The 9,437-nt window shown below is 41.4% G+C and overlaps 3 protein-coding genes across 3 annotated transcripts; 2 read left to right on the top strand and 1 right to left on the bottom strand.

The window, feature by feature from the left end:
- Positions 1-919: 919 nt before the first annotated feature.
- On the top strand, positions 920-1,926 carry LOC116181412. The gene is made up of 4 exons (XM_031501778.1): positions 920-1,028; positions 1,081-1,170; positions 1,217-1,361; positions 1,410-1,926. The coding sequence occupies exons 1-4, from the start codon at positions 968-970 to the stop codon at positions 1,846-1,848; spliced, it is 735 nt and encodes a 244-aa protein (XP_031357638.1). The 5' UTR covers positions 920-967; the 3' UTR covers positions 1,849-1,926.
- Positions 1,927-2,048: 122 nt separating this feature from the next.
- On the top strand, positions 2,049-3,654 carry LOC116181411 (protein takeout-like). The gene is made up of 5 exons (XM_031501777.1): positions 2,049-2,652; positions 2,702-2,788; positions 2,841-2,988; positions 3,116-3,255; positions 3,301-3,654. Exons 1-5 carry the CDS (start codon positions 2,520-2,522, stop codon positions 3,594-3,596), a joined length of 804 nt encoding a protein of 267 aa, XP_031357637.1. The 5' UTR covers positions 2,049-2,519; the 3' UTR covers positions 3,597-3,654.
- A 2,484-nt stretch (positions 3,655-6,138) lies between these two features.
- Positions 6,139-7,051, bottom strand: LOC116181170. The gene is made up of 4 exons (XM_031501447.1): positions 6,991-7,051; positions 6,859-6,939; positions 6,660-6,801; positions 6,139-6,609 (listed from the first exon to the last, which is right to left on the bottom strand). Exons 1-4 carry the CDS (start codon positions 7,049-7,051, stop codon positions 6,171-6,173), a joined length of 723 nt encoding a protein of 240 aa, XP_031357307.1. The 3' UTR covers positions 6,139-6,170.
- Positions 7,052-9,437: the final 2,386 nt, after the last annotated feature.

Here is a 9,437-nt window from a genome sequence, read left to right as displayed (position 1 = left end):
AAATGCGCCGTAAACAAAAAGCTTGGCGCCATTATAGTGTTTCAGAAACACTCTACAGGGTGTTTTTTTTGGGAGCTTTAGTTAAACGATTCTGGGAAAGTAAAATAGGTAGGTTTTTAAAAATTTGTATTTAGGAGTTACTCCGAAGGCCGAATCGATGTAAAATATTTTCAAAATGGACGCACCTCCGGAAATAACTTTTGAAAACGCTAAGTTAGACCTTCACCCTTCACCCTTCATTTAAAAATTTTTATGGCTTAACCGTAATGGCGCTAGCTTTAATTCAAGTGGCGCAATTCAGCTCATAACCAGATGTATCAAGTGGCACAAATACCGGTAGCAAAATGCGTTATGGAGGATTCCGTTCACTTGCCCCCCCCCCCCAAATATATTTAAGAATAACCAAAAAACAATAATGGCGCAAAGATATCTTTTTACGGCGCATTTCAGCGCATACCTGAGAGTACAATTTCGTATGAAAAGATGTAAAAAAAAAGTAACTTTTAAAAACGTTAAGTTGGCCCCCCACTTTTTGAAAATTTGTCACGGCTTAACCTTAATGGCGCTAGCTTTAATTCAAGTGGCGCAATTGAGCGCATAACCAAATGAATCAGGTGACCTAGTTACAAGGGACAAAATACGTACTTGGGGGGGGGGGGCTACGTTCACTGCCCCCCCCCCAAATGTTTTTTCGGATTTCTAAAAAACGATAATGGCGCAAGAGTTATTATCGGTGGCGCATATGGGCGCATAACGAGCGCATTCATTTCAAAACAATACGACTATGAAATCTCTCAGTGGGGGGGCCAAGTTAACGGACCCCCTCTCAGGTGGTCTTTCTCTCCATTCAGTCGCAGACACTGGAGATTAAGCCAATCTATTAAAAAAAAAGCAATTCAAGGGTGTTCCCATCTTTTGTACAGGTCTCCTACTTAACAGCAAACACCGTCCGAGTTCCACCTTCGAAATGACCCGCTTCCTCTTGCTTTCGTTCGCCATATTTCTGGCCTGTGCAGCGAATTCACATTGTAAGTAGTGACCTTAACGCAAGACGGCTTGGTTGAGTTATTAACGTTACAGCCAAACTGCAGTTTTGTTCTCGAAGCGATCCAAATTTGAACAAGTGCCTGCAGGTGGCCATTCAGTCGGCCCTGGTTACGTTACAGCGTGGTAGGTTATTCCTCAAGGATTATCGTTGAGACTAACGTTTTGATAGGGATAAAGGAGTATGGTGTTCCATCCATTGAAGTGTTCAGTGTGCCGGCCTACACCGTCAAATCTGATCCGCCTATACATTTCGATCAATCCGAAACTGACATCAGAATATCCGGACATTTGGAGAGCGAAATTAAAGACGTCGAGTAAGCGAGTCGAGCCGCACGCATCAACTGAGTTGAGTTCTGTTTCAGTGCCAAAATCGAGGATTCCGATTTTTCGCTCACCTTAACAGTGTTGACGAAAAAACTCACTTACCTGTCTAACTACGATTATAAGGACGCCATTATAGATGGAGTCGACATGAGCGGCAAAGGAAAAAAGGATGTTATTGGAGACAATTTTCAATTTACTGTCACGTTTACCGGTGTTGTGGATCAAAAAGGCGGCGAACGTTATTTGCAAATAACGCAAGCGTCCATTGTGGACGTTATGCTCGACATGGTGCACTTCTCCTACGGATCTACGGAAGACAGGTCTGGAGAACTGTTAACCAACTATTTGACGAAGAACATGAAATCCATACTGGCGAAGGAATCTAAGAAATACATGGTTGTTTATGAGGAAGCGTATAAAACGGGGGCTAACGCCGTATTTTCCAAAATCCCTTACGACGTATTGTTTCCTAAATGAGTTTTTCTGTGACGGCTTTTCAATAATACTTTAACAACACTGTCTAGTTAGGTATCAATAAATACAGTACAAAATCTGTTCATGCAATAATCTTCATGGGTCGATTCCTTCAGGAATATCAAAATTAGCGATCCGAAAAAAATCTATTGTTTTTGGCCGTATTCGGATAGATTTCACTCAATTGAGTTGGTTCTTGACATCGCACACGTTCGCGAGGATATTTCTCGTAACGTTGCCAATTTTAAAATTATAAGTTTACTAACAGGCCTAATTTAATGCCGAATGGACCGAGGGCACGCAAAATTGACGGCCTTAAAACAAGGCAGAGTAGAGGTCCGACTTGCCACATCAGACCTTTACTCTGCGTGAGTTTTTTTCTAACGTACAACTTGGGGAATTGTAGGAAAAAAGGGGTAGTGGTGACGAGAAGAGAAAACTGTAAGGAAAAAGCGACAAGACGGAGGAACGAGCCAGGATAGACACGAAGGAAAAAAGGGTGAAGATCTCGAAAACAAAAAAAAAGATGATACACGATCATGCAAACTAAAACCTTGGGTTTGAGTAAATAATCATCCGTAGCCGCTAATTGCCAATTATTGTGCTCGATATGCAATTAGCAAAAATAAACATCCTTTTCGGGAACGATTAACAATTACTGTTTACATTTCGTGATGATGGTAATTACACACGCGAGTAAAGTGTGCGTTATAAAGAGCACGGCGGTACATTTCTCCCGTAAAACCATGAAGACCGCCGTGCTCCTTCTGACCTGCGTTACAGTGGCGGTACGCGGTTTGGATTTGCGTAAGTTTCTCGAACGTAAGCGACGCTCGTGACCGATCTCGATTTTTAGCCTTTCAAAAATGCGAGCGATCGACTCCGAACCTCAACGAGTGCATGAAGTCGGCGATTCAAGACGCACTGCCGATTCTGAAGAGGGGTAAGTCGAGTGCTCTCCGTTTTTACCCCTTGCAAGTCCTCCCCTTGCTTAGGTTTGCCTGAATTTCAATTCGAAAGCATCGAGCCGATTAGGATTGAGAGTCTGACGATTGGCGAGGGAAAGGGCGCAGTCCACGTTGTGCAGAATTACAAAAACGTGGAGATACACAACGTGCAAACCGCCAAGGTCGAACGTGTCGAGTAAGTAGAGCTTCTTGGATCCTCCTCCACGTGGATCTGATTTTTTCTTTTGGCATTCCCTCTTTTGACAAGTTGGAGTGGGGTGCGGGAGGGGGGAGGTAATTTTGTTGAAAATTTTTATTTTCAGCGCGGTAATCACGGATGACGAGTTCAAGGTGGTGGCCGACCTAACCATAAAAGACGTACACATGAACGCCCAGTACAGCCTGAACGGCAATATACTCATGCTCCCCATAAACGGCGAAGGAGACTGCGCCGTGGATCTAGGTAGGTCGAGGCCGAATCACGCAAACTAAAATGGCGCTCTTACAGAGGACCTGAAGGCTACGTTTACAATGATCGGCGAAATGTTCGAGAAGGACGGCAAAAAGTACATGGAGTTGAAGACGTTCAACGTCTCGCTGGTGCCGGGCCTGGTGGAGTTCAACTTTGAAAACCTCTTCAGTGGGGAGAGACAGTTAGGGGATGAGATGAATAAGCTGCTCAACGAGAATTGGAGGAAGATCTATTTGGATGTCAGGGCCGCTTACGAAGAGGCCCTTGGGGCAGTCTTTAAAAGTATAGCCAACCTAATTTTTAAAAAAATTCCCTACGACGAAATGTTTTAAGTTGGCTTAGGTACAATAGGCAGTGTAGTACTATTTGAAATAGAATTCATTCAATACCCTTTTTTTTACTTAGTAATTACGTGGAATGGCGCGTCTGTGAATGTTCAGAGGCACGTCCCTAGGGTAACCAAGATGATGACTGTGTTATACGGGTTTTGCGCTTGCTGATTCCTCGATTTTATGAAGGGCTTTGGGTCGTCCAGGAGGCCTCCACTGTATGTCGATAGCTTCCTTTGCTCGCGTAGCCGTTATGATCGAAGTAATGGAGTCGGTGGCGGCGGCGGTAGTGATTAGTTTCATTTCCTAGGCTTAATTTGGCTTCGGGGGTTGGGCCGGCGGTGATGTTCTGTTCGCGGTCCGTGCAGAATTGATATCCCTAAGCCTTCACGGGCATTTTACCCATAGCACAAGTGAAACGTGTTTACGAATCAGCTCCCCAGTTCCTTATTATCTGTGAAAGTCATTAACGTTGTGAAGATGGACGTTTTCAAGACCCTCCTTCTTTTCACCATCACCGAAGATAATTAGAACTTACGATCTTTACGGTTTTATGGTTGAATTTTGAACGATATATCTTGTTTATGACTAAGAAACCTAGAAACATATTATATATATAGTCGAAATTTGTATTTAGTCCATAACTTTTGATTGAGGGTCTAATCGAAAAAGTACGAATCGTTTTGAATTCTACGCACTTCTTATAGTTTGGCCCGTAGAATCCATAATTTCAAACAGTTCCAAGATTGGACTTACTAGATCAAAAGTTACAGCCCTTTGAACTTTTTATATATATATATATTCGAAATTTGTATTAGTCCATAACTTTTGATTGAGGGGTCTGATCGAAAAAGTACGAATCGTTTTAAATTCTACGCACCAAAATTAGTGAGAAAAAGTGTTTTCCCGAGAAATTTTGGAGCAGTTGATTTTTGGTAAAAATGGAAGGTAATACACTGCCTTTTTTTGAGGCCGGAACAAAAAATTGTCTGAGATCGACCGGGAACATTTTCTTATAGAGTTTGGCTCGTAGAATCCATAATTTCAAACAGTTCCAAGATTGGACTACTAGATCAAAACTTACAGCTCTTTGAACTTTATATATATACAGGGTGACAATTTGAAAACTTACCACCCCCCATATCTTAGTAAATAAACGAGATATTTAAAAAAATCAAAATCCGTTTCGGTAATTCGGAGGGGGAATCACAATGACATAGTTGGCGACGCACCCCCTCCAACCCCCTGCGCCCCAGCCACCCCAACTTTTAAATCTTAAATAGTGACCCCCATGTGTGATACGTCGTTGGAAAGCTCTGAAAAAATGCTTTCCAACCATACCAAATAGCATTACATTTAGGTTAGTAATTATCGTGCAAATCAAAAAATAAACTAATATGATACATTTGAAATCTGTCGTATTTAAAACGCAACCGGCGAACATAGACGAACTAAGACAGAGAATAATTCAAGAATGTCGAAATATTGCAAAACCAACATTTGAAAAGGTTCGACAAGAGTTTGAGAATAGATTATAACTGGCGATCAAAAATGAGTTGCTGTCGAGTCGGCTTTGGAAGTTCAAGTTAAATACGATTTTCCATGTTTATTTTTTGATTTGCACGATAATTACTAACCTAAATGTAATGCTATTTGGTATGGTTGGAAAGCATTTTTTCAGAGCTTTCCAATGACGTATCACACATGGGGAGTCCCTATTTAAGATTTAAAAGTTGGGGTGGCTAGGGCGCAGGGGGTGTGAGGGGGTGCGTCGCCAACTATGTCATTGTGATTCCCCCTCCGAATTACCGAAACGGATTTTGATTTTTTTAAATATCTCGTTTATTTACTAAGATATGGGGGGTGGTAAGTTTTCAAATTGTCACCCTGTATAGTCGAAATTTGTATTTAGTCCATAACTTTTGATTGAGGGGTCTGATCGAAAAAGTACGAATCCTTTTGAATTCTACGCACCAAAATTAGTGAGAAAAAGTGTTTCCCCGAGAAATTTTGGAGCAGTCGATTTTTGGTAAAAATGGAAGGTAATACACTGCCTTTTTTTGAGGCCGGAACAAAAAATTGTCTGAGATCGACCGGGAAAAAAACATTTTCTTATAGTTTGGCCCGTAAAATCCATAATTTCAAACAGTTCCAAGATTGGACTACTAGATCAAAAGTTACAGCCCTTTGAACTTTATATATATATATATATATATATATTATATATATATATATATATATATATATATATATATATATATATATATATATATATATATACGTCCCAGGCATGAGACCCAAGATTCAATAGGATGAAAAATTCGAGGGGTTAAATGCATTAGGTTCGAGACAAGTCCAACTTCAAGCTGTATTCCATTTTGAACTTTGAACTTTACACCGTGAACTTTGAACCCTTAACCAATACCGATCGATCTAAGATTCAAACCTAAAGATTGAAAACTTAAAACACAAATTATCGTTTACCCTCGCTCATAATGGACACTCACTGGACCACTGGATTTTTGGAACAAAATTTGGACGTTTCTACGTTTAACTACTGTAATTGTTAATCGTAATTCATTTTGGAAACAATATATCGTAAGGAATTTTAGAAAAAACTGTATTGGCGCCCTTTTTATACGCCTCTTCGTAAATGGTCATATATTTCTTCGTTTCCCCTCTCAGTATGGACTTCCAATTCTGGTTCATAAGCTTAGTTAAAAGTTCGCCAGACTTTCCGTCCTCTGATTCGAAAGTAAAGTGTGCCATCTCGATTATAGGTCCATTTAGAGACACGTCCGTTATTTTCAAATATCGATAGTCGCCATTTTGGTTTACAACACCATTAAATGTGGAAGTAAATCGGAAATTGTCACCCAGAAACACCTTTCTTCCTTTTCCACTCATATCGACCCCATCGAATATTGCTCCCTTGTAGTCGTAGTTGGCCTCGTACGAGGCGTTCTTAATGAATACGTTGAACGAAAGCGAAAAATCGGACTCTCCGATTTTGGCACTGAAATGACACTCGTGTTCAAGTTCGCGGCTGTAAACGGGCTCACTTACTCGACGTCTTTAATTTCACTCGATAGATGTCCTCCTATCCTGATGTCGGTCTCGGTGTGATCGAAACTTAAGGATTCGGTAGCTTTCACGATGTAAGCCGGTACGGTTAGCACGTCGAGGGGTGGAATGTCATACCCCATGTCTATCGAAATTTCAAAGGTTAAAGCCTCAGTCGTCCCTTCGTGAGTACCTAACTCACCGTTTTGTAGTGCCGACTGAATGGCCGACTGCAGACAGTTGTTCAGATTCGGATCGGTACGATGGCATGGTTGCAGTTTGGCTAAAATCAGAAGTAAATTGCGATCGGTCCGCGACCAAAATCACTACTTACACAGTGAGCGCGCTTCGCACACAAGAAAAGTAACCAACAAATACAAAAGTGTGCGACTCATATTGTAGGTGTGATTTAGACACGTTTTTCCTGTTTATATATAAAGATGGTGTGAACATGAATTTATTAGGCATAACCATTAATCGTTCATGGGAAGTACGCAAAGTAATTGGAGATAATTATACTGTGAAATAGCAGACGTAAGCGGAACAGCTATTTGCAATTATTTTGGAGCACTCCATCATTCAGTACTGGAGAGTTTCTATTTCTAAATGACCTTGTGACACATTATGCAACCATGGGAATATCTAGAGACACAGACAATATACTGTATTAACATTAACAGCGGTAAAAAAGAGATTTATGCATATGGGGGGGAGGGGGGGGCGAAAAGGGGGAAGGCATTTAGGAAAGACGAGTGGAAGTGCTGGTAAAAGGATGAAAGTGATAAATATATATCACAGAGAAGGAATGAATTAAAGAGCTGCGAAATAAAATAGGAAATATTGTACATGGGAGGGGGGCATTTTTCGAAAATAGTCTTCCATTATTCCTCGATATTTGTTTTGCTGGCGATACCCCCCCCCCCATTCATGATCCCTGTAGTACCGGGTAGAAGATCCCATAGTCCTTCCCCCCCCCCCCCCCGTGGACAAAAGTTACATTCCCACCTCCAGAATACCACCACCACTTTTCGGAAATAATCCCATCATCTTTCCCCACGAACATCATGAGACCTGAAACCTACAGAGGTTGTATGAGAGGGTGAGTCTGTGGGTATGAAATACCTCCCACTAGGCTACAGTCCTATTGCCAATTCCAGAATACCACCATGCGGGTACTGAGGTGTTAACATACTTTTTCGGTAATAGTCGCCAATTCTTTCGTTTGCTGGGGGGGGGGGGGGATACCATAACCCCAGGACCCCCGGTCTATGTTCTCTGTGATATCGAGATGAAGATCTCATAATTCTTCCCCAATAACGGCCATGAAATCTAAAGCCTAGAGGGGGGTAATACGACCACAAAAGTACTGAGGTGTTAACATACTTTCGGTCGGCACTTCCATGTTTTCAAAGGGCTTACATCTTTGTAAAAAGGAGTCTAAAGGCTTCTGAAGGTCTGTTGGAGAGGCTTTGGTCCCTTCAGAGCCCTATTCTTAAAGATCTGCAATACCACTTTTGTAAGTAGTCCCCTAGCCCCTACTCCACCTACTGAGGCACCGCTCCGCTTAGTCTTATTTATAAGGTCTTTTTGCATTTATGTCTCCTTAGAAAATCGACGTGCGGCATTAAAGCCACAAGTGGCACTTAAAGTTAACATCTGAAACAAAACGCATTTTCAGCGTTCAGTTTATTTCTAAGAAAAAGTTTGACGTCTAGAATGATGTCTGGAAAACAACATTAGTTGTGATAAATCTGCATACAATTTTCATCCTTGAAACTTGAAGGAATATTACTGAAGTGTGTCCCACATACATATGTAAATCATACTTTGACAGGTACATTTAAAATAAAATTTAATTAAATTTCGTTTCATTTTATGTACCGCCAAACATTTTACCTGAGAACCACGTATATTAAATTCTCATAGTAAAAAGAAACTAATTTTCTGACGAATTTATGCACTAGCAATAAATTACACTAACTACGTTGTAGGTGGTTTATAATAATTTGGCTACAATGAGACTTTGAAAGACGAATGGACGATTTTCAAGTCTCCCTTTTCCTTTCAAAGCTTTTAGCAGTACTTGATTGAAACTGAAGAGCTTTCAAAAGCTATCAGTGTCTTCAGTCTCTTGTCTCGTTTCAGTGTCTCCTCAGTCTCTCTTCAGTTCCTCTTCAGTCTCCCTTTAGTCTACCTTCAGTCTCCCTTCAGTCTCCTTTCAGTCTCTTAAGTCCCTTCAGTCTCTCTTCAGTATCCCTTCAGTCTCCCTTCAGTCTCTTCAGTCCCTTCAGCCCCTTCAGTCCCTTCAGTTCTTTCAGTCTCTAAAGTCTTTTCAGTCTCTTCTAGGGTCTCTTCCAGGGACTTCCAGGGTCTCTTCAGTCTCTTCTAGGGTCTCTTCGAAGGACTCTTTCAGAGCTTTTTCAGTCCTTTCAGTCTCTTCAGTCTCTCTTCAGTATCCCTTCAATCTCCCTTCAGTCTCTTTTCAGTCTCCCTTCAGTCTCTTCAATCTCTTCAGTCTCATCGTCTCTTCAGTCCCTTCAGTGCTTTCAGTCTCTTCAATCCCTTCAGTCCCTTCAGTTCCTTCAGTTCCTTCAGTTCCTTCAGTTCCTTCAGTTCCTTCAGTTCCTTCAGTTCCTTCAGTTCCTTCAGTTCCTTCAGTTCCTTCAGTCCCTTCAATCTTTTCAGTCTCTTCTAGGGTCTCCTTCCAAGGACCCTTCAAGGGCCTTTTCAGTATCTTCATTCCCTTCAATGCCTTCAGTCCCCTCAATCCCTTCTGTCCCT

Source organism: Photinus pyralis, unplaced genomic scaffold (assembly GCF_008802855.1).
Source record: "Photinus pyralis isolate 1611_PpyrPB1 unplaced genomic scaffold, Ppyr1.3 Ppyr1.4_LG9, whole genome shotgun sequence".
Classification (NCBI taxonomy): Eukaryota; Metazoa; Arthropoda; class Insecta; order Coleoptera; family Lampyridae; genus Photinus; species Photinus pyralis.
This window is presented reverse-complemented; position numbering and strand designations above follow the sequence as displayed.